At 42.3% G+C, this 25,759-nt stretch overlaps 1 protein-coding gene across 5 annotated transcripts in view; it reads right to left on the bottom strand.

Moving 5' to 3' along the window:
* Nucleotides 1–25,759, bottom strand: part of fam13a (family with sequence similarity 13 member A) — a 256,286-nt gene that overhangs the window by 217,420 nt on the left and 13,107 nt on the right. For all 5 annotated transcript variants that reach the window (XM_039750166.1, XM_039750162.1, XM_039750161.1 and 2 more), the window contains exons 2-3: nt 20,493–20,682; nt 3,625–3,834 (exon numbers count right to left, since the gene is read on the bottom strand). In XM_039750166.1, the coding sequence (XP_039606100.1) occupies nt 3,625–3,834; nt 20,493–20,682 (400 nt within the window). The remainder of the gene's footprint in view (nt 1–3,624; nt 3,835–20,492; nt 20,683–25,759) is intronic.

Here is a 25,759-nt window from a genome sequence, read left to right on the forward strand (position 1 = left end):
AACTTCTTGTGAATTCATTGTAATTGAATTGCTTTTTTAAGATTTATTCCCCTGAATTTCTTCATTTTGTTCCTTAAATGTCAACCCAACAAAAATGAAGTGTGAAGTGAGTGAGCCAACAGAAGACCAATTAAGTCAGGGCCTCAAACACCAGCCAATTTCACTCCAAGCAGTTCCTTAATTGTCGTTCTTTCATTTCATGGCTTGTTGCTGCTCTCATGGTGCATTAGCAAACATGTCAGAAAATTGTTGATTTTCTCTTTTCTAAGAGCTCTGTTAAAATGTTTTGTGGATCTACGAATGATCGACATTCCTGAGACCTTCATCTTTCTTTATTTTCAGATATTGTATGATGGACACCAGCTCATTTGTATCTCATTATTGTTTGGCTGCTAATTAAGGAAAAAGAAACAATTAAGGGGTCTGAGTCTTCAAGAGCAAGTCAATTAAAATTAGTTCAAAAACAGGTCACTAATTAAGAAAAGGGTTAGAATGAAAACCTGTAGCCACTGCGGCCTTTCAGTATGCATAGTGATAGTATGCAGTGTTCTCCCAATTTTGATTGGCTAATGGTCAAAGGAAATGGTATGTGGTGCTCATTGAGCATGAAATATTCAAAACACAACCCACCAGGGAGGCAATTTGAAAAGAAAGCTTGCTGGACCATGAAAAAAGTAAAACCCCCCAAAAAAGTACATATATAAATCCATTAAAATCCAGTAAGAAGTGGGAATAAAAAGCAGTGAATAAATCCATTAAAAACTCCAAGGTTAAAATGCAGTCTAACTCCTCCTGATCTCAGCCCCCCTCCTTTTCATTCTCCCCGGCTCACCCATCACTCGCATAGCCGGCGGAGACTAAGCAGCCACGAGCTCCTTTAGTCCGACCTCCGTCTTGGCTGCCTTCAGACATCACGGCCAGACGGTCCGAGGTCAGCTCTCCTCCCTTCTTCCTTCGCGCTCACATGGTTGCACCTCAGAAGCCTAGGGAGGGCACCTGCCTTGCTCGCCACACTCCATCTGAATGTTCAGTGGGGCGAACTTGCCCCTGGAGCGCCACTGCTAACACTCCTTCACAGGACCCCTGCTCGTGTGTTCTCCTCCTTTCAGGTGCCATATCGTCTTTCTGTTTGATTTCTCCATGTTTGAAATCTCCCCCTTTCCTTGTGGCGACCCATATATATATTATATATATTAATTAATTACTCACTCTCCGTAAGAAGCCAATGAAGCAATTGAGAATGAGCGCACCCACACCTGCACTTGCTCCAACAACCTCAATAACTCCCTGCGGTCGTGCAATCGCGCCCATGGGCAGCGACACTGCTCTATGGATTTAAAACTGGCCCTTTTTTTTTTTTCCAATCATTACTCCAAAAATGGTAGCCCTTCAATTTTAAAATATGAAAGTTGCAGGCAAGAATGGACAGTTGCATCGAAAATGATCAGAAGTCAATCATACAAAGCCTTCAGTCCAAAACAGATTTTACTAAAAATGGCAACGACATCAGTGCTCAAAAGGTCGTTTCCAAATTTAGCCAAACTAGCTCATGTTGGGCTTGTGATCCCAGTGAGCACAGCCCTTTTCTGCCCTTACAAGGATCAAGACATGTTTGAAAAATCGCATGAATCAAAGCACACTAAATAATCTCATGCTGTTCTCCTTGGAGGGCCCATATCCTGGGGACTTTGATTTTGGGAAAGCTGCAGACAACTGGGCCTCTAAGAAGAGGAAAATAAGTATTTAACTGAAGACACCTTCTGCATATACAGGTTGGCTTTGAAGAATATTTTTTACATTTTTCTTCATTATGTTTCCCATACTTTTTTCCATTGTTTTTACTTTTCTTCCCGACAGCGACAATACTTATGCCTCTTGGTTTATGTCATAACAATTGTTATTTTAAATTTTTGTTAGGGTTGTAGGATCCTGAATTGGATACTTCTAAAATTTAATAAAAATATTCTGACACAAGTGTCAAACCTTAAAAAAGGAAGTCATATTGAGCATTGGAAAATAATTATTAATAATTAACTAATAAAAATAGTGCACATTTAATTTTCCCCACCACCAAATTTCCCCATCCTGCCCCACCCAGCTACTTTTTCATGCCACCTGGCGGGGAAAAAATGCTGGGGAGAACAATGAGTATGTGTTTGTATAATTTCTGTTAAGGTTGGCTGGCTGCCAAAATGACCACTACCTTGACCTACATGTTCAATGCAATACGCAACTTGGAATAAATATGAAAACTCGGAAACACAGAGGCTGTCCAGCAAGGTATACAGCAATGTCTTTGGGCAGCTAGAGATCTTGCTGTAAGGGTATCCAGAACAATGATTAAAATGTATCCAAAGAAACCAAGATCAAATTGTATACAAGTTGTGTACATGAAGGTGATCTACTTGAATTTCCAAACATCAAAACTCAAATCAAAATTAAAAAAAAAATAAAAAATAAATTTGATCAATTTTGGGATAACCTTCATTTTCTTGGACTTGTGCCTCGTTTTAAACAAAAAACACAGGCACTGTATTTTTAAAATTTACAAAAGAATTTTCCATTTAACTGCGGTGGACTGGCACCCTGTCCAGGGTTGTTTCCTGCCTTGCGCCCTGTGTTGGCTGGGATTGGCTCCAGCAGACCCCCCATGACACTGTAGTTAGGATATAGCGGGTTGGATAATGGGTGGATGGATGGATTCTCCACTTCAGAACACAACGTTTCATAGCAAATTAATGTAGACAAAAATTGTAAAACGATTTGTGACTTAAGAAATATCAGACTTAACATTTAAATGTGACATGTCACACCTAAACATCACTGTGAACTGTTTTGAGACATAAATCTGACACGGCACATAGGCAATAATGTAATCCTCTCTTCACTCTTAAAGCAAATTCATTCCCACAATTCTCAATATCTCTCAAGAATGTAATTTATAATCCAGTGTTCTAACCTGTTTATTTTATATATAAACGTCTACGTATGGAAGTGTGTCTGTCGAGGGCTCCACCTCCGAGGATACACAAGCGATGTGAGCACATCGGCAAAACTAAAATCTCCTAGGAGAGAGACGCCTTTTCAATTACATGACATCTCTATATTACAATTTTTTTCTGACGATTTCAATAGTTTCTAGGACCCCGCGCTGGCTTACACAGCTAGTATATTGTACCAAGTTATAAAAATGTGATTTAATTAAAATTTGATATGCCTTTTTGTGGGTAAGCCTTTTATTTTAATTCAATTAAAATTTATAAGTATTTCACGTTTGCTGTAAAAAGACACTCCTTGCATTAACTGAATTATTTATCAGTGCCACTTCTGTAACTTGGTGCCCTGTCTTGAGTTTGTTCCTGCCTTGTGCCCAATGCTAGCCGAGATAGGCTCCAGCAGACCCCCGCGACCCTGTTTAGGATTAAGCAGGTTAGAAAATAACCAACTGACTTCTGTACCTGCCTGGTGAGCATCCAGCGCCGCAAACTGATTACATTTTCCTAGGCGCAAACCATTACTGCATTGCTTATTTTATATTCACATTTATCAATATGCACTGAAAACCCACTTGAACTTTGACTAAATTAAGCCTCCAGAAATCCAAAGCAGCCTGTTTCGACTCACCCTCAGACAGCTCCTTTAGACTTGGCTGCATTGCGGTGGGAATTAAGCCCCCAGGCAGCTCTCGTAGAAACAGTTTCAAGAGGCTGGCGACCGAGCACACGTCCCCATCTTGAGCTAGGTCCACTTCCTCTCCGCTCTCGTACTTCTGCCGCAGCTGATTGACCACCTTCACATTCCCATTCACTCTGAAGAGACCCTCCTGTTGCAATCCTGGAATCGGAAGCACAAAGCACTAAGGGTGAGTCAAACATTAAAAATAATGCAGATTGCTTTATTTTATAACTACATTCTGTGAAAGTTCTTTAGATATAGAGATGGGGTGGGGGGTCATTTTGTAAAGGCACAACAACATTTTAAGATAGTGAGGCTTACACACATACTGAATCTATATGTACTGTATATTATATGGGTAGACAAGAAAGGCACTACACGTGGAGTTTCAGAGTTGTAAGCAAAGATGAAGATCTAAAGCAGCTACAAAGACGGACCCTTTATTCATTCACTAAGTCAAGAGACACAGACATTATCAACTGCAGACACCGCCTTTTAAGGATAAGCAGTTGGTAGTGGACCATCTGTGCACCTCCTCTGGACTGAAAGACTGATTTTAAAATCCTCTTCTGCATCATTCCCACCTGCCATCTGCACACACACCAGAGCAGGATGACTCGGATACTGAGAGAAAACACACATCTCAGGTTATCCTGGTTACATAAAAAGTTGGCTTCTATAAATGTAACCTAACATTCTCAAACACTCTCAAAGGATAAGTTAGGCATTTTCTAGTCAAAGTTATTTCCTAAAAATCGTAGGTTCCCAAGTTTATCATATTTTATTTCATTTCAGTAGATTTCACTCCTTCTGCCTAAAGAAATCTCACTATGGCATGTTGTTTGACAATGGTACAATCCCACAGCGGAGCACCGATGCTCATTTGATGTTGGCTTGAACTAGACTAGCAGCACAGTGCTGAGCTATGAGTGTTCAGACTACCCATAAGCCATAGCAAACGTGTCACACTGTGTCAGCTTCTAACTGTTGTAGTTACTATGGAATTTTCATAACTACTTTGATTTACCTTCTTAAATAAACAATTTAATAACAGAATGTTATAAATCTGTTACTTTTATGTTGTTATTCAAACATAACTAGCCATGTAAAATAGTATTATTTAAAAATATTTACTACCTTTTGCCCTACGTGTACTTTCAACAGCTTTCTTCCATATTCGCATGGGTCTGAGTGTATCTTCACCGGCACTCCCTCTCAAAAATCCGTCCCCATAATGCCTGTTTCTCAGACTGTTTAGGCCCTCTTGCTTCCTGTCTGGTTTTATACTTTCCATCTTTAACGGCGACTCTCGCAGGATGCATCGTTATTCCTGCCTTTGTATCTCGCTCTCTCCTGGCACTTGTATCGTCATGTCACCAAAGCCAAACTGACCTATCAGATTGCACTGAGGAACGAGGCACACAGACCTTAGTGTTTCATTATACAGTAGTACTAGGTTGTTGTACCGTGTTAGCCATTATGAATGTAGAGAAAAGCCAAGCAAAATGACATCTTTTATTGGCTAACTAAAAAGATTACAATATGCAAGCTTTCGAGGCAACTCAGGCCCCTTCTTCAGGCAAGATGTAATCTATTATACAGTAGATGATTTATTGTTCCTGTTATTCAGACGCCAAGTTATACTTTAACAACATTATTTGTTAGTTTACATTTTCTTGCTATTAAAATAAAAGTTTTACCAGAAAATGTACTCTACCTAATATTGGCTTGAGTATGGATCGGGTTACCATTTCATTTCTTCAATTCAATATTCAAATTCTCATGATGTACTGTAAATACAGAGTTGCAACATTCAAGAAACTATTCAGTACCGTATTTACTCACGTATAAGTTCGGATTTGAAACTCGAAAAATCGTTCATAAAATCAGACCCCGACTTATACGCCCGTTCAAAAATGCAACATTTAAATTTTTTTTATTTTTTTTTTTAACATCTTCTTGCCTCCTCCAATTTCTCGTCAGTTTCTCAGACGCATTGAGTTTTGTTGCAGAAGCGCAGTTACCAATTTCTTTTGCCACTTCAATGACTTTTCATTTAAAACTTCATAAAGCTTCATATTTTCTTCTGATCGAACGCTCCATCGTAGATAAGGGATGCTCTTATGATAAAGGTGTATGAGGGTGTGAGATACAAAAAAAAAAAAAAACACAAATCAATACAAACGTCTACAATAGTGCGGGTATTACTGTGTGGTCACATAGGCACAATAGCGAGAGGTTAGGAGCACATGCTGATACAGCGCATTGCCAGACCCACATAGAAAAAGGCCGTGTGCTACGTGGTTACTCTCTCAGGTGGGCGTTAGCATATCGTAATCTCTTGGACCAACAGCGTGAGTTTTCCACATTCGACTTATACAACTGACGCTATAAAATACCAGAGATTATACGATGAAATCAAGTCCTGACTTCTCTGCGGGAGAACTTATCTGCACGTATATACGGTAAATACTTGTGTTTGATGTTATGTTTAGACATTAGGCGTCTGGGTTTTTTTTTTTTTTTTTTTTCTGTCCTCCCTTGGCCATCGAACCTTACTTTTATTTTATGTTAATTAGCATTGTCTGATTTTATTTTTATATTTTTTCTTTTTCATCCTGTAATGCACTTTGGGCTACATCATTTGTATGAAACGTGCTATAGAAATAAATGTTGTTGTTGTTTCTCTGCTGTAATTGTATGAAATTGACGTATACAGCTTATTTCAGAAAATTAGAATAATTGTGACAAGAAAAGGACTTTCAGAATAAGGTGGTCACAAATTCTCTTCACTGAAATTCTCCAAAGTCCTACTCCCTAATAGGCATACATCTGTACGATGAATCGTATAGCGATTACAATTACGACAACCTCGATAATACCAAGCGTGGAAAGTGACAAATACCACATTCTACTTGGTACTCCTAAACTCTCGGAGATTGAGCTTTCCCAGTTATCAACTGCTCTAAACAAGGAGAGACACATTAACTAAGTGCATGGGCACTGGCGGAATCAAAGGTACTCGTACCATGCTAAATGCGCAATTCCAAATATTAATAAGTGGCCATATTTTTTTTTTCTATTTGCAGCAGCTTCCAGAAAAGTCAAAAAGTCCAAGTAATGTTGAATCTGGATCACCTGAAGTCTACCTACAAAAATGAAAAGAATCTTCAATTTTTTGGAAATAACTTATTTTGAACAGTAGACTGCACAGACATTTATACAGTGTGGACTAGACAGGCACCTCAGCCAGGAGAGGGAGCAGACCTGGAAGGAAGGACCGGAAGGGGTGGCCCATTAAAAAGAGAAGAAGTTGCTGGAGGTTTTTTATTCCCCCAACACGCTAGATGGCAGCAGCCCTGAAGGTCAGTGCACAGTAAGAAACTAGCAGGACATGCCGGGATATGTAGTCCGGCAGGGCAGCCCTGCTGGGGTCACTGGGTGCCAACGAGAGGGTACCGTAGGGAGACAAGATCCCTATTATGGACTTCCATGCGACCCAGAAGTGCTTTAATCGAGCAGTAACCCTGGCACTGGAAGTACTCCCGGGTCTGTAATAAAAGAGACCGCACTCCCTTATTCAAGCGAGCCGGAGCTGGGAGGGTGTGGAGCAAAGCTTGAGTGGAGGAGGGTAGTGTGGTAGGGAGAAAAGAGATTTTCTGAGAGGAAGACCTGTATTTGTTTGTGCTTGTGTCACATTCGGAAGGATTTAAAATAAAAACCTTTGATTATTTGAACCCGAGACTGTACAAGTGTGTTCATGTTGGGGTTTGGGGCTCACCGACGCCCTGTGTTAATCAAAACAGCCATTTAAAAAATCAACTGCCTGGTCCAGAATGAAGAGTGCATAAAAGAGAAGTAAGCAGCACCAAGTTCCAGTAACGTGAAGTCTGTGATACAGTTCACTATTATTGGAACAAAATTGGATAACAGTAATCATTGTGTTTTATTTACCAAACAACAAGGCTCTGATTAAAATTATGTGCAATGAAGGTTTAAAAAAAAAAAAGAAAGAAATTAACACTCAGGGTTAGAGAAATCATCCCCTCCTGCAATTATTCTCCTGAAATTGCACTGCCTTTACTTTATTCCAATCAAAACGGATCTAAAACAAGTAGCACTTTAGCCAACCTCAAATGATTTGTGGTCGAGTAAAACCACGGGTGTATGTCTGAATATAAATGTTCATTACAATGAGGAAGAATATACAGTACGCAGAAAAGCACACACTTGCAATGCTGCGTCTTTAAATGAGTCACACACCTTTCATCATGATGGTTTCTTCAAGAACGGGGACACAACTGTTCATGAACCGAGTGCGCTAGCAGCAGGTAACAATGCGTGACTATCTAAATACTTCCTTAACTTTTAATATATTCACGTCATTACATTCAATATGTTTACACACTTTTGTCAACTGTGATAAATGAGAAATTAATTCATGCATTTATTTCTAGTAGGATTGACTGCTGCAATGCGGTGTTCATTGGATATCCAAACTGTTCTTTATTCAGCCTCCAGTTAATCCAAAATGCTGCTGCAAGAATTATTACAAGAAGAAGAAAATATGAACACATAACTTCAGTTCTTAAATCCTTAAACTGACGCCCAGTTAAGTTTAGGGCAGATTTCAAAATCCTCCTTTTAACATATAAAGCATTAAATTACTGAGGTCTGGTTTACTTGTCTAAACTTATCATGACTTACAAACCAGAACACACATTAACATCTCAAGATGCCGGTCTACTGAAGATTCCAAGGATTAATAAACTAACAGTGGGAGGTCGAGTTTTAGTTACAGGGCTCCCCTAAACCGTGCAGTGGTCTGCCTGCTACTATCAGAGATGTCCCTTCAGTCTCAGCTTTCAAATCCTGGTTGAAGACTCACTACTAGGTCACCCTGACTAGAGCTGCTGATTAACTGTACAGACTGCATCTCTGTTTTCAGTCATTAGCACTAAAACATAAGGAACATGACAGTTAGAATTTCTTACTAACCCTCACCTATTATGTTTCTCTTCTTGGTACTCAAATGTGGCACTTGGTGCCACGGCCCACCTGCCAAGTTGTTTTGCCTGCCTGAGCTACACTTTGTGTGATTTTGGGCTATACAAAAAATAAATTGTATTGTAATGTATTGTAAATGCAAGACTCCAAATTAAATTTTTGGGTGCCAACAAGAGACAAGAAATCCATATGATCTCTAAATATGTGCTCTCTTCTAATTCTTCCATTTGCAATGTCTTCTAACAATGCTGAAGCAGCCATGGTAGTTGAAATAGTTTGTCCATTCAGTGTACTGTACCATTGTATTGTTACAGATTGATTACAATCAAGTGTTTTAAATTTGTAAACAATACACAATTTATTTTGGTGTACAGTAATCCCTCCTTGATCGCGGGGGTTGCGTTCCAGACCCCCCCGCGATAGGTGAAAATCCGCGAAGTAGAAACCATATGTTTGTATGGTTATTTTTATATATTTTAAGCACTTATAAACTCTCCCACACTGTTTATAAATATTCCCCGCAGAGTTATACCGCATAATCTCTTTGTATTCTCTTAGATATTAGGTAAGATTCATTGAAATTATGTATATAAACACACTGTTTATATACAGTAAAACCTAAATATTATTTTAAAGATATCGAGTGTCTCCGATATCACATATGTTACAGCCATTACGATAGACAGGCCACCAGCAATAAATACGTACAATGCAAGAAAAATAGTATACAGTAAATGTGTGTACAGTGACACTAAACGTACGTACATGTACTAAGTACTGTAAGTAGAAAATTAATTATGGTTACTCACCAACAATGACACGATAACAATGAGTTTAATTTTACTGCTCAACAAAGGAGAGCGTTACAGCTCTTCCAAAGGAGCCACTTCAGGCGATTGTGTAGCACTGCCGTTGTTCTTCTTCTGGCAGTCTTCAATTCAAATCCCTACAGCAGATTCCATCCAGACTACTGCCTTATTACATCCACTTACAACTCGTTTTGCACCCTGGTTAAAAGGACACTGCGGCCATAGATCTTATATTCTTTTCCTACTTTTTAAATAAAAAGAATCTTAGCCTTCAACAAATCCAAAATGTTTACCTTTTCGGCAATCGTCAACATCTTCTTCTTGCGCTGGAGCACGGCCCCTGAAGCAGTAGCAGATCATTTTGGAGCCATAATGAAGGGCTTGACTATGCACAAAGATGAACACAAAAGAGCACAACTCTTTACACAGCGAAACACGTTGATGCTGAATGAGCGAGACAAGACTTCCTGGTTAACACTGCATTCAGCACGCAGGAACTTAACTGCGTGCTCTGATTGGTTAGCTTCTCAGTCATCCGCCAATTGCGTCCCTTGTATGAAATCAACTGGGCAAACCAACTGAGGAAGCATGTGCAGGAAGTAAAAAGACACATTGTCCGCAGAACCCGCAAAAAATCCACGTTATATATTTAGTTATGCTTTCATATAAAATCTGGGATAGAGTGAAGCCGCGAAAGGCGAAGCGCGATATAGCGAGGGATTACTGTATTTGATAAAGCCTGCGTCATGCTCATCCCCTTTACATGAAATAATAAGTAGAGCCAAAATAATAGGCACAAGATTCTGCAATAATGAACAAAAAGCTATGCTCAGTCATTGGCTGCAGTGTGAAGGCTATAGAGAGCGTTCAGGCTTCAGGATCAGAGTTCTACCGGCTGGGTGGCTCTGCTCTCAATCGAAATGTCTGTGTTCTCGTGGACCAGAAGGGGCAGAATTAGTTGCCCTCAACAGATGTCTTCTCAGAGCTATGGGTGTAAAAAGAGTCAGTGATCACACACCCTGGTGTCCCGGGGTGGTATTGCTTACCTCTGACGAGCCCAGAAGGTGACCCCTGTGATGCACATGTATGACAATAGCAATAATATAACTGAACTATCAGATTCTGCCTAATTTAACTTCCTAATTTGCATTACTGACATTTAAAATTTTATTAACTGTTTAATTTTACATAAAAATGCAACATTTTTTGGGTCTTGTTTACGAATGAGGGAAGAATGAAGTGCGAGATCAACAGGTGTATCGGTGCAGCATCCGCAGTGATGCAGGCTCTGCATTGGTCTGTCGTGGTAAATAAGGAGCTGAACCGTAAGGCAAAGCTCTCAATTTACCAGCTGATCTACGTTCCTACCCTCACCTATGGTCATGAGCTATGGGTAGTGACCGAAAGAACGAGATTGACAAGCAGCTGAAAAGAGTTTCCTCCGCAGGGTGTCTGGGCTTTCCCTTAAAGATAAGGTGAGAAGCTCAGTCATCCAGGAGGGCCTCAGAGTAGAGCCACTGCTCCTCCACATCGAGAGGACTCAGATGAGGTGACTCAGGCATCTGATCAGGATGCCTCCTGGACACCTCCCTGGTGAGGTGTTCCGGGCACGTCCAACCGTGAGGAGGCCGTGGGGAAGACCCAGGACACGCTGGAGGGACTACATCTCCCGGCTGGTCTGGGAACACCTTGGGATTCCCCCGGAAGAGCTAGAAGAAGTGGCCGGGGAGAGGAAAGTCTGGATATCTCTGCTCAAGCTGCTACCCCCGCAACCCGACCTTGGATAAGCGGAAGAGGATGGATGGATGGATGCAACATTTGTTTACTTAATACAGCTGAACCCCAATTTAACATTCCCATATTTTACATTTTTGAATGATAAGTGGTGGTCATGGCTGGTGTTTTGGGAAAAAATGTTTGTGCTATACTTGTATACAAAAATTTGTAAAATAAAATGTAAGTAATTTAGTGTACTAAAAACAGTGACCTTTTATAATACATGTGTTGTATCTATTGCTAAAAAACAACATTAAATCATTAAGTTCAAATTAACAACAATGAAGGAGATCTTATCGCCATTCCAACATTCACATGCAGAAATGACCCCATAAAAAAAAACTTCATAATATTAAAAAGGACCCCATAAGTAGCCCGTTAACCCCTAAAGGTATCACAGATAAGCACAAGATAGAACTAAAAAACATTTATACATATGTAAGAGAACTATAGATAAAAGAAATATTATTGCTGCATGCCCTGTAATTAGCAGCAAGTAAAAAAAGGTGGCAGAAAATACTTTAGTACCCGATCTTTCCCTTGACCCTTCAGATGAACAATTCTTTAAGTGGTTTCCTTCATGTAAGCAGAATACAGTATGTGCAGTGGCCAACACGAGGTACTGTAAACTGAAATTAACAATCACAAATATAACTTCCTAAGTTGGAAAAAGGAGGACTGTTCTCTCTGAGCAGGAGGCAAATTCCAGCCACAAGTGGAGGACTTCAAGTACCTTGGGGTATTGTTCACGACTGAGTGGAAAAGGGATGGCAGGATTGACAGACTGATCAGGGTGGCGAGCACAGTGGCATTATCAACCCACAGTAGTGAAGAAGGAGCTGGGCTAGAAGGCAAAGCTTTCAATCTGCGTCCTTACCCTCACCTATAGTCATTGTCTTTGGGCAATGACTGAAACAACAAGATCGTGGTTACAAGTGGCCGCAATGAGCTTTCTCCACAAGACAGCTGGGCTCTCTCACTGGAAACAGGGTGAGAAGTGCAGACATCTTGGAAAGTATAGCTGCTTTATTTATTTATTTATTTATATAGCACATTTTCATACAAACAGTAGCTCAAAGTGCTTTACATATTAAAGAATAGAAAAATGAAAGACATAATTATAAAAAATAAATCAACATTAACATCGAATAAGAGTAAGGTTCAATGGCCAGGGGGGACAGAAAAAACAAAAAAAACTCCAGACGGCTGGAGAAAAAATAAATATAAAAAATAAAATCTGTAGGGACCCTCCACATCAAAAGGGGCCAACAGAGGTGGTTCAGGCACAGACACCTCCATGTAGAGGTTTTACAGGAACTAGCAGTTGGGCTGGGAGGAGACCCCCAGGGTAGCTATCTAAGAGAAGACGGCTTTGGAAGACTTTGGGATCCAACAGTTGTGGGCAAGTGTGGTGGAGGAAAGGGACATATGGGCCTTACAGTTAAGACTGTCATCCCCATGACCTGGAACGGTAAAGCAGTGGGAAATTTAATGAATGAATAAAATGTCAAAGGCAATGATTGTCAATTATTAAATTACGAGGATGAGCCAAAAATTATCTGTACTCCGGTTATTTAAAAACTACTGTTGGCAGCATTGCCTTAACAGCACATTCCGTATGAGGTCCCCGTCTCCCCAGTCACTGCTGTGCAGGTGTGAAGTGTTACGTCAGATCGTTTGTAACTGCGGTGCGAGAAACAATGGCTGCCCCACTTGTGATCTGCATGAAAGAACAGCAACGTGCAGCGATACGTTTTTTGTGGTCCGAGAGTGTGCCTGGTGCCGATATTTATCAAAGACTTTGCGCTTGGTATGGCTAAACTGTTTTGTCACAAAGAAGTGTGTTTGAAAGGAAAGAGAAGTTCAAGGAAGGTCGCACAAGTGTCAGCCACGAGTGACAGTAAATTATGTGGCAAATCAGCCATCGCTCTGCCTGGGCAATAATCCACGACAGACTTGGGTCTCGAAAGAAGCCCTACAAGAACAAAGACTCACGTCCGATGAAGAAGTAAAGACAGCGGTGCATTCGTGGCTCGCAGCTCAGCCTAAAACATTTTTTAATGAAGGAATACGAAAGCTTGTTGACAAGAAGGACAAAGTGTATTGAAAAGCAGGGAGATTATGTCGAAAAACAATGTATTTGTCTTTTCTGAATGCTGGATAAAATAATTATTCTTTTTGACACGTAATTCTAATCGTGCGCCCCTAGCTAGGTGTGAGAAATATTTTGGTCATATCAAATTAGCCATACAAAATGCTGACAATCCAAAATGTGGCCCTGTATTGTGTGACGTTACCACATGACGAACATGAAACACCAAGGCAAATGAAAGCAAGGGATTTAAAAATCCGATTGAAAAACGATGCACAAGCTCTTTGACAAAAGCGATACTCACCATCTGCATAATGTGAAGGTGAAAGTTGCTGGCACTCAGTGTCACTGTACGTGAATGTGGGCTGCAACAGAAGGTTTCGTGTTTCGCATGCATACTTAATAAAACGAGTTGCAGACTCGGCCATGTGGCGCGTTTCCCTGAGGGTGATCCAGCTCGTAGGATCCTCATTGTTGGGGACCCGAGTGGCGGGACCCACGTAACACCTGGCTGTGGCAGATACAGGGTCATTTCCAGAGGGTGGGACTGGACCGTGTGTCTGCCTGGGAAGTTGCCAACCGGGATCCCCAGCTGTTTTTGTTGAGTGGTGGGTGCGGCAATGTTCTGTACCAGTGCCTGCTCCCCAACTTCACTTGAACTGGATGCTCGGATGAGGAGGGCGAATGGCAGACTTCACAGATACACCACTACATTCTCAGGCTCGTTTTCAAATCGATTATGGATGCCAAAGCACAAACTTATCATTGTAACAGAACAGTTCTCATGATAAACTAAAATGTGACTGGAAGGAGCAAGCAGCAGTTACTGCAGCACTCACAAGCCGCAGATGTGCTTGAGACATCGACACACCGGTCACTGATACTGACCTAGAACAGATTACAAAGCAGTGGATCCCGCATTGCCCTCAACAGCAGTCCCCTAGAATCAAGTATGGAGAGAGAGAGAGAGAGAGAGAAAATGGACAAATTCCCAATGATTGCTATTCCGGTCATATCAGATGTCTGCCCCTGAGCAACTGCAGCAGGCGATATTGTCACGGTGTCTTGCAGACGGCTGACATTCTCATTTTTCTTAAAAGGAAATACATTATACATTCTTCACAGATGTAGTCAGGACTCACGGCGAACAGGCGAGTGAGGCATTCAAGCAGGAAATAAAAGGGCGGCCATTGCTGAAGCAACATGTGAGGTTATCTCAGAAAACAAAACAATACATTTCAATTTGCACTGCAGTAATATTATGTTATAGGTTTATAGGGTAATTATTGTCACATGTGCAGCAAAATTCTGATCAACATGCAAATTATCTTAACATTTATGATTTTAATAAGACAGAAAAACCTTACAACTTACACTCACCAGTAGCTTTATTAGGTACACTTGTTCTACTGCTTGTTAATCAGCCAATCACATGGCAGCAACTCAATGCCATTTCAGTCAGTAGACCTTGTCAAGATGACCTACTGAAGTTCAAACCAGGCATCAGAATGGAGAAGAAAGGGGACTGAAGTGACTTTGAACGTGACATGGTTGTTGGTGCCAGATGGGCTGCTCGGAGTATTTCACAAACTGACGATCTACTGGGATTTTCCACACATAACCATCTCTAAAGTTTACAGAGAATGATCCAAAAAAGGGAAAATATCCAGTGAGTGGCAGTTCTCTGGGAGAAAATGCCTTGCTGATTGCAGAGGTTAGAGGACAATGGCAAGACTGGTCTGAGCTGATAGAAAGGCCACAGAAACTGAAATAAGCACTCGTTACAACCGACGTATGCAGAAGAGCAGCTCTGAACACACAACACGTCGAACCTTGAATTAGGTGGGCTACAGCAGCCGGACACCACACCAAGTGCCACTCCTGTCAGCTAAGAGCAGGCAACTGAGGCTACAATTCACACAGGCTCACCAAAATTGGACAACAGAAGACTGGAAAAACGTTACTCGGCCTGAGAAGTCTCGATTTCTACTGCTACATTTCGATGGAAGAGTCAGAATTTGGCATCAACTTCATGAAAGAATGGATTCATCCTGCCTTGTATCAACAGTTCAGGTTGTTGATGGTGGTGGTGTAATAGTGTGGGGGATATTTTCTTGGCACACTTTGTGCCCCTTAGTGCCAAATGAGCATCATTTAAATGTCACAGCCTACCTGAGCATTGTTGCTGACCATGTCCATCCTTTTATGTTCGCAGTGAAGCCATCTTCTAATGGCCACTTTTAGCGGGACAAGGCGCCATGTCACAAAGCTCAAATCATCTCCAACTGCTTTCATGAACATGAAAATGAGTTCAGTGGACACAAATGGCCTCCATTGTCAGCAGACCTCAATCCAAAAGAGCATTTTGGGATGTGACAGAATGGGAGGTTTGCATAATAATGGATGTGCAGCCGACAAATCTGCAGCCACTGCATGATGCGATCATGTCAATATGGACCAAAATTGCAGAGGAATGCTTCCAGCACCTTGTTGAATGTATGGCGCAAAGAATTACGGCAGTTCTGAAGGCAAAAGGGGGTCCAACCCGGGAATAGTAAGGTGTACCTAATAAAATGGCCAGTGAGTGTGTGTTAAAATTAATGCATTTGTTCACCAGTTTGAATTTATTTTGCAGTCCACACAACAAACTCACTCAAGTGAAATTACAAATGTAATTGGATTGTATTTTGTTCTTTAAAAAACAAATAAATAAATGACAATTTATGATTAATACTTTGTTTCAAGAGCAGCACAGTGGGTTTGCATCCCAGGTCCTCCATGCGTGTATTTTGCATGTTCTCCCCATGTCTGCATGGGTTTCCTCCGGGTGTTCCAGTTTCCTCCCACAGTTCAAAGATAATGCAGTTTAGGTGAACTCGTGATCTTAAATTGGTCTGTGTATGTGTGTTCGCCCTGTGGTGGACTGGCACCCTGTCTAAGGGATTGTCTCTGCCTTGCACCCTGTGCTACCTGGGATAGGCTCCAGGACCCCCTGCGACCCTGTTCAGGAATAAACAGTTTAGAAAATGACTAACTTTGCTCCAATTAACTCCTCACCATTCACCACCCAGCTTCTAAATTTGACTTATCCATTGCAGGGGAGCCATGATGAACAAACCCTGACTAGATTCCAGTTCAACATAATATACACTTGTACAGGGTGGTCCAGATCTAATTAGGCAGATCCAGATCTTCTGGATGACTTTGATTTATGCGGGGACAATTCCAGTTCGGCACAAAGACGATTCTTCATGTCGTCAGTTCGCACACTTCTCGATGGTCCGGTATTTTTTGGGTGATTTCCTATGAAAGAAACTTAAGTTATAACGTAATGAAAATTGCATAATTAGATCTGGACAACCCTATACACACACACACATACACTTCAAAGGGGCCAATTTACGCTTCAAAATTAACCAAACTGCTAAGTTTCAAGATGGAATGGGGGGACACACAGAAAAAAAAAAATCAGCAGAACAGATTGAGGAGAACAAGCAACCACCACCTTGTCACCTTGTCAGAAAGTACATCCGGATCCACTGTACCAAAGAGGCAATGACAACTAATCACAATGTCACCAAGTGCTAACAATACCCAGGAATATTTTCAAAACGAATGCGTAAGAAAAGTGCTGGACGCCTACTGCAACATAGTCCAACTGAAGTGTCATTTTATTTAACACTTTTGAAAGTGGACATCATTGACAGCGACGACTGTTGCTGATTAAACTGAACATAGTAACAGTAAATAAATAGAATTGAGGCCATTAGTTTCCATCCACTTCAGCCAAAGGCTTTCCAACTCAGTGTTTCACACCTCCACATGTCATGTTGCTACATTGTACGGATTGCGTAATTGAAAATCTCTTAACATGGTGTGAAAGGAGCCAAATAAACACCTGTCAAAAAGTACTCACCTGGATTGAAAGATGCTATATAAATAGTGAACAATTAAACAGCAATGAGTTTGGTGCCTGGTGTGAAAGGTGCCATACAAAGGAAGGACAGAGTAATTAAAACATCTCTGCTTGGTGTGAAAGGTCCATATAAAACTATCAAAAAATACCAACCTAGATTCAAAGATGCTACATAAACACTAAGTGACTAAACATTAATGAGCTGCTCAGTCCCTTTATAGTCTAAGGCAGGTAACTAAACGTTAATGATACACCTGACTGGGTGAATAAAGGAAGGACTGACTAACTAAACATCTATGAGATACGCACCTGGTGTGGAAGGTGATGTACAGGGAAAGCCAAAATGAAGTACCACATTTCTCAAGGTCATTGCGTGAGGTAGAGGCAGCTGAGTGGGTAGGGGATCCTTTGATAGGCGATCCCTTGTAGTTTTCAGTCGGCCACATGCCTTGGCCCAGTGCGCACCGTGCTTAAGCTGTCGGAAGTGTTCTTCAAAAACGACAAATCCATCATCACTATGCAACACACCTTCTGAATGCAAATCAGCATTCCTCCGAACGGTGACGTCCCAAATTGGACAAAAATTCTTTAGAGGCTGGCTAAATTTAGACAGACGGGTACAACAGTGAACAGAAAATCTCCAGGCCATCCTCTGACTGTACAAACGCCTGACAACATCCAAGCTGTAAGGGCATCAAGTTTGCAGTCAGCTAGATGTTCAGTGCGCTTCAGCCTCAGGCATTTCCAATACGTCTTTGAGGAGGATTTTGCATGAGGTCCTTAACTTCCATCCACACAAAATGAGAGACTGGGAGAGCCGAAGAGAGTTGTTTGTGAGTAAACATTCTACAAACGTTCATTGAGATGCCACTTTAAGGCACATTTCCATTTGAATGGCTGCATAAATAAGCAAGACTTTCACTATTGGGCTGAAAACACCCCCAGTAAACTTCATCAGAGACCCCTGCACAGTGAGCAGACGTGTTACAGTTTGGTGCGCTGTTGCAGAATTTGGCATTGTAGGCCCTTACTTTTTTTTGCAACAGTCATCGTCACTTCAGAACGCTAATCTGAAATGTTAGAGAACTTTTTGCACCCAACTGGAATATGGTGGATGCCTGGTTTCAACAGGATGGAGTAACAGCTCATACAGCACGGAGATCCATGCAAGTTTTGCGGGAGATGTTTCCCGAGTAGCTGTTCTCCCTGTGCGCTGATGTCGGTTGGCCATTATACTCTCCTGATATCGCTCCATGCGATTTCTTCTTGTAGGGCTATCTCAAGTCAAAGGTATACAGACACCATCCTCAAAACCTTGGAACCCTGAAGGACGCTAATCGCCACAAAATTGTCACTATTCCCCTTAAAATGGTCTGTAGTACTAGGTTGTTGTACCGTGTTAGCCATTATGAATGTAGAGAAAAGCCAAGCAAAATAACACCTTTTATTTGGCTAACTAAAAAGATTACAATATGCAAGCTTTCGAGGCAACTCAGGCCCCTTATTCAGGCAAGATGTAATACAGAAACTGAAGTTTCCTGTGTTTATATCCACAAAGAGTCGTGCGAGCGTACAGAAATCGCCTCGAAGAGTGCATCGTTAATGATGGCCACCACCTCATTTTTAAATCTTGTGTCATAATAGGGGAGAAAGTAGAGTGAAATTTGATGGATGAATACTTTCTTAATCCCAAGGGGAAATTCCCACACTCCAGCAGCAGCATACTGATAACAACAATATTAATTAAAGAGTGATAACAATGAAGGTATAACAGACAGACAATTTTGTATAATATTAACGTTTACCCGGGTGGAACTGAAGAGCCGCATAGTGTGGGGTCTCCTCAGTCTGTCAGTGGAGCAGGACGGTGACAGCAGTCAGTCGCTGAAGCTGCTCCTCTGTCTGGAGATGATCCTGTTCAGTGGATTCTCCAGGATTGACAGGAGTCTGTCTGCTCAGCGCCCGTCGCTCTGCCACGGATGTCAAACTGCCCAGCTCCGTGCCTACAATAGAGCCTGCCTTCCTCACCAGTTTGTCCCTCTTCTTTATGCTGCCTCCCCAGCACACCACCGCGTAGAAGAGGGCGCTCGCCAGAGCCGTCTGATAGAACATCTGCAGAATCTTATTGCAGATGTTGAAGGACGCCAGCCTTCTAAGGAACTATAGTCGGCTCTGTCCTGTTTTGCACAGAGCATTGGTATTGGCAGTCCAGTCCAATTTATCATCCAGCTTCACTCCCAGGTATTTATAGGTCAGCACCCTCTTCACAGTCACCTCTGATGATCACGGGGTCCATGAGGGGCCTGGGCCTCCTAAAATCCACCACCAGCTCCTTGGTTTTGCTGGTGTTCAGGTGTAGGTGGTCTGAGTCGCACCATTTAACAAAGTTCTTGTTTAGGTTCCTATACTCCTCCTCCTGCCCACTCCTGATACAGCCCACGATAGCAGTGTCGTCTGCAAACTTTTGCACGTGGCAGGACTCCGAGTTGCACTGCAAGTCCGATGTATGTTGGCTGAACAGGACCGGAGAAAGTACAGTCCCCGGCGCTCCTGTGCTGCTGACCACAATGTCAGGCCTGCAGTTCCCTAGATGCACATACTCAGGTCTGTCTGTAAGATAGCTGCCTCGAAAGCTTGGATCGTGGACTAAGGCCCCTTCATCAGGCAAAGCAAGGTTACACTTTGCCTGATGAAGGGGCCTTAGCTGCCTCGAAAGCTTGCATTTGTAATCTATTTATTTAGCCAATAAAAGGTGTCAGTTCACCCTACTTTCTCCTGTATCAATCTATGGCTAACACGGTACAACACTCTACTGCTTGTGTCATAATGAAATTTATTTTACCTTTTAGTGTTTTTGTAGAATAAACGTTTGAAATATGGTACTTGTTTTTGGCTCACCCTGTACAAAGGGGAGATTGAGTAAACATCCATGAAGATACCCACCATTTGTTAAAAACAGTACATAAAGGAAGGATTGAGTGGCTACACATCTATGAAATAGGTGAAATAAACACATAGAAAAGTCCACCTGGACTGAAAGATGCTACATAAATACTGAATATTTAAAACATCACAGAGATGTCTGAATGTGAAAGCTTCTAACTAAAGCAAGGACTGGGTACCTAAACATCTACAACATGTATACCTGGTGTAAAAGCTGCCATATAAAAGAAGGACCGAATATCTAGACATCTACAAAACTTCCAGCTGCCCCTACCGTTCTCCTTCAGGTACGTCACCAAGCTGTGCACCACAGCTGGAATGCCATCTCTCATAAGCCCCTGCTGGTTAAGCTCCAAGAGACCAACGCCAAAGAGTTTCCTGTGCCGCAGCTCCTTCGGTTTCACCAGAGGCAGTTGGACAATCTTCTTCATGTCCTCCTTCAGACGGACAGCAGCTTTGTTGTTCTGGAAAGAGCAGAGAAAGGATGAGCAGTCGACCACGGGCACCACCCTGGGCTCCATGAGAGGCAAACCAGCTGCTCGCATGACGAGAGCCTCAAATCCCCGTCCCGCCGAATGCCAGTGTTCTCAGACTTTTCTCTTCCCACACATCTCGCCTGCTTGCAGGATCACAGCACGGGGCCCTGCCCTGTGTACCTGTAACTAAGAAATCCGAGCTGGCAACAATCAGTGGCTTTGTTTGCACTGTCACAGTAAACAGGAAACTCTTGGAGGTGTGACGTGAAGGAGGCTCGACAGAAGCAGGGAAACGGCCTGGGGAGTCAACACAACAGCAAAGCCACCCACCGCGAGGACCATGGTGCAGTGTGGATGACTTCAGCCAGGACTGAGAAGCCTTCTCTAAACTAATTATTAGATAAGCACAGCTCTCCTTGTGGGGCAAAATTATCATTAACTTCAAGGTGCGATCGGCTGAAGAGGCCACACAGACATTCCCACAGGACTTGGAACAACGTGGGATCATCCAGGTTTAAAGACCTGTTGGGAGAGTAAAGCTTAGAAATAAAGAAGGAAGCCACAACCTCCTTAATGATGGGCCTGTAAAAGAAAGGCCAGATTGAAATCAGAGCCACAGTGTGACACAGAAGTTGGACCATAACAGGTCCTAGTGGTGTGTGCACTGGCAAAGGTAACTGCTGTGGCATGCCCAGTGACACTCGACTACCAACAGCAAAGGGTACTGTGCCTTGATATGAGGCAGGAGACGGAAAAGAAGTGGTCCTAATGGGGTGTGCAATGGCAACTGTCATAGCCTGATCAGTGACACTAAACCACCACCAGTAGCAGGGGGCGCTACACACCTGTATGAGACAGGAGTCAGACCCCAAGCATTTCGACTGGTGTGTGTGTGTGTGCTAGCAATGGAAATTGTGGTGGCTGTCCAGTGACACTCAGTCATCATCAGCAGGGGGGCACCAAAGCCTTAGTGTGAAGCAACAGCCGGAATGTAAAAAGACTTAAGTCCTAGGAATGTTTGTGTGCCTTCCGTGGCAACTGACCACCATCAACAAGGGGCACGGTGCCTCAGCACGAGACACACGTCTGACTGTAATGTGTCCAAGTGCAGTGTGTAATGCCAGTGGTAACTGCTGCGGCCTAGTCAGTGATACTTGACCTCTGTCAACAGGGGTCACTATGCTTCAGTGTAAGGCTAAAATTGGACAATAAGGGGTACTAAGGAGGTGTGCACTAGAATTTGCAAGTACTATGGCCTGCCCAGTGGCATTCAACCACCATCCACAGGGGGTACTATGCCTCAGTGTGAGACAAGAGTCAGAACATAAAGGGCCCTGGCAGTGTGGCAATGGCAGATATTATTGCCTGGCCAGTGACAGTTCGGCGAGGGACACTATGCCTTGCTATGAGGCAGGAGTCGGACCATAACGGGTACTAATGATGTATACAATTTGTTGGTGGCATTAGCTGAAACAAATGGGATCATAGTGGTGAGTGCGCCTTCAGTGGCAACTGACCACCATCAACAAGGGGCACGCTGCCTCAGCACGAGACACACATCTGACTAATGCGTCCAAGTGAAGTGTGCAATGGCAGTGGTAACTTTTGTGGCATAGTCAGTGATACTTGACCCCTGTCGATAGGGGGCACTATGCTTCAGTGCAAGACAAAAATTAGACAATAAGGGATATTAAGGAGGTGTACACTGAAATTTGCAAGTACTATGGCCTGCCCAGTGGGTTTCAACCACCATCCACAGGGGGCACTATGCATCAGTGTGAGACAAGAATCAGAACGTAAGGGGCCCTGGTGGTGTGTGCACTGGCAATGGCGGATGTTACTAACTGGCCAGTGACAGTCCGGCGAGGGACACTATGTCTTGCTATGAGGCAGGAGTCAGACCATAATGGGCCCTAGTGGTGTGTGCACTGGCAATGGAAACAGGAAGTGCCTAAGCCCTAGTGTGATTCAAAAGTCCGACTGTAAGGGGTCCTAGTCGTGTGGACCCTGGCTAATGGCATCTGATCACCACCAACAGGGGGCGCTACGCCTCCTCATGGCAGAAGCAGTACTGACTGCAGTGAGTGACTCTGTAAATTAAGCAATGGAAGGAAAGTGGGGAGTAATGAAGCGAGACTTCCTCAGGATTATTAACATCAGCAGGGTGAACTGTCACTCTAAATAGTGATCACTGCTATCCACTATAAGGGACAAGGCCCTAGTGGGGGTTTGTGTGTGTGTGTGTGTGTGCGTGTGTGTGTGTGTGCATTTGCAATTGTTGTGCATAATAAGAGAGTGAGGCAAATGCTAGATTGAAATTTCTCATAAAATCTGTCCCTCCCAAAATATCATTTACGGTGTTCTCTGAACAAAAGCCAGAAGGCATCTGTATATCAAAAGAAATTTGGATCTGAATCTTTTTTTTCCCCTGCAGTGTCGGTCTAACAGTGGTGACTCCATAGGCAGGAATCAGGGACAGTGCCTTTCAGTCAAGAAAGGGCAAGAAATCACCAGCAATGATTTCTTAACGGGGTGCAATATTGGCGGTGCATCTACCGTTATCAACAAACTAGCTGGAGATGCCGCTATATGATTTTAGATTGACGTCTAGATGTGTGCGTCTGTGAAAAATCAAAACTTATTTTCATGTCTTCTTTTGTTGAAAAATTATGCTTATTTTTGTGTAGAGTTGCGAGCAGAGATACAAAATGTTTTGTGGTCTCAGGGTTGCTGAACACAGAGCCTTATAGGATGTACAACTGGGTCCTCCAAACTCATCCACCCGAGAGCTACTTTAACAAAATGAAAATGGCCGAGAGCTCCTCATGTTTTCTAACATTTATTCTCATAGATTCTTTCAACTCAAACAAACTGAATAAGCTTGTTTTGCCTGAACATTTACAAAATGTTGGTGTCCACAACTCACACTTTGCATTAAAACATCACAAAAAAATATTAAGTTCACCTGCAAGTGCATTTTGTATGTCTGTATGTATTTTCTAGTGAATTGAAACATAAATGCTGTCAAAACAAAACAATGCAACTACAAATCCACAGATATGACTTCTTCATTTGTCATTTTGTCACATGTCACCAACCAGGTTTCCATCCAAGGAGTTTTTGCGAAAAAATATTTAGCGCTTCAAATTTTAGCTGATAGAAATGCTAATTATCGATAAAATGTTGTACATGTCGACATAATATTTTTCCATTCAACTTTAGCGCATAAATTCCATATCGATACTTCAGATGTCGCAAACACTACATTGGAAACAGTTTTTGTCGGAAAAAAAAGGGCTTTAACGCAAATAAATGTGTCACATGATACATTTTCATCATGTGCAATCAAAACGAGAATAGCGGAGCGGTTCGCATGGTCTGATGAAGAGCCTCGTTATTTCTCGTGATGAGCCAATGCAGTAGCGGATAGGCTGGGTCTCCTAAAGGCTACTAAAAGGGGTACCTGAACTCCCTCCACATCAACTGTAGCCTGGGGGTGTCTCTCAGGATGTCTAAATAATACAAAAACCGCAAAGGTAGTTTACTGTGCCAGTCAAAATATTTAAGAAACCGTGCGTTTCATTATCTAAACATTTTTTTCTTATTATTAAATGGCAGATGTTTTAGCATATATGAGAAATTCTCACATTATTAACTTTAGTTTTTTTTGATTAAACGTCGTTATTTTGTATTAATTCAAATTTCAGTTTTAATTAAAAACCTTAAGGGAAGCAGGTTACAGTACTAATTCAGTTGTTATCGCACTGAGAAGGGATGTTGAAAGGTAGGCTCACCTGTACAGATCCGATGCTACAAACACAGCTGCATCATGGGTACTTCCAGGAGTGCCAACGCAAATGTCTCGTATCGTGCACCTGTCATCAACAAGGGCCTGGAGAACAATAGATGGCCACCCTTTGCGATTAATGTAATCGTGGTAGCCTTCCGTCGGGAGAAGAAGAGGCACATGCGTGCCATCCAGCGCACCGTAAATCTGTGGCACAAGATGCACCAAGGAATTGCGGTATGCAATTTCACTGGCCTCCGCTACAGTCGGAAGTCTGATATAACGGCGCATTAATTTTTCTTTAATAGCGGTGCGCACAGCATATACACATCGATGGACGGTAGTTTTACTAGCCCCGAAAGTTTCTCCAACTACTCTATACTCGGCGCAGGTTGCCAGCTTGTAAAGGGCGATGGCAATCCGCTTTGGGGTTGGAACCGGTGGTCGGTGACAACCTGTGATGGGCGTAACATCAGGACTGATGAATCCACACAACATCTCAAACATCGGCCGTGTCATTCTAAAATGTTGCAGCCAGAGATTTTCTGTGAAGTGTCTCCCCACCACCTCCTTCCAGAAGGTCTTATTCCGTCGTCTCTCCCATACCCGTGGGTTTCGTCGCACTGGGGTACTTTCTTCGAGCTCTAAGGCTATCAGACAAGCAACTGCTTCATTCTGCTGTCATCTTCGGTTATTATGTACAATTCCAATTATTTGTAAAACTGAAATAACAGTAAGCTGGCAAATTTCAAAAAACCGTCTGAATAATTTCTCCATTTCTTTGTTTCTTTGTTTAGTGGAGGGGGTGTAACGTGGAAAACAAAAGGTAGATAGTTTGCGACATACACAAAATTATGTATGGAAACGGTTTAAGGGCAGATTTTATTTCACGATACAACAAAACTTATGCGACAGTTCATTTTGGAGGGGATGACGTCATCACGCACACCATTTTATCGATAAAAAGCCAGTTGAATGGAAACAGGCTGGAGACAGCAAATTTCGTACATTTTTTTTTACGTATATTCTGTTTGTCGAGAACAAAACGTCGCAAAAAACTGGATGGAAACTTGGCTATTGTGTCACTTTATTCACAGGTCCAGTCGCATGTGCGATGTGTTTTTTTAGTTAGTCAGATGACTCAACAGGAGAGGTGTATGGTGGAGTGGAGCCACTTCGGTTCACTCTGATGGAGTCATTTCAATGTTTGTCTGTCAGTCTTGTTCTGATCTTTGATTTCATGACATTCATGTCAGACTCACAGAGGTATGGAGACCC

This window comes from Polypterus senegalus, chromosome 4 (genome assembly GCF_016835505.1).
Source record: "Polypterus senegalus isolate Bchr_013 chromosome 4, ASM1683550v1, whole genome shotgun sequence".
Taxonomy (NCBI): Eukaryota; Metazoa; Chordata; class Cladistia; order Polypteriformes; family Polypteridae; genus Polypterus; species Polypterus senegalus.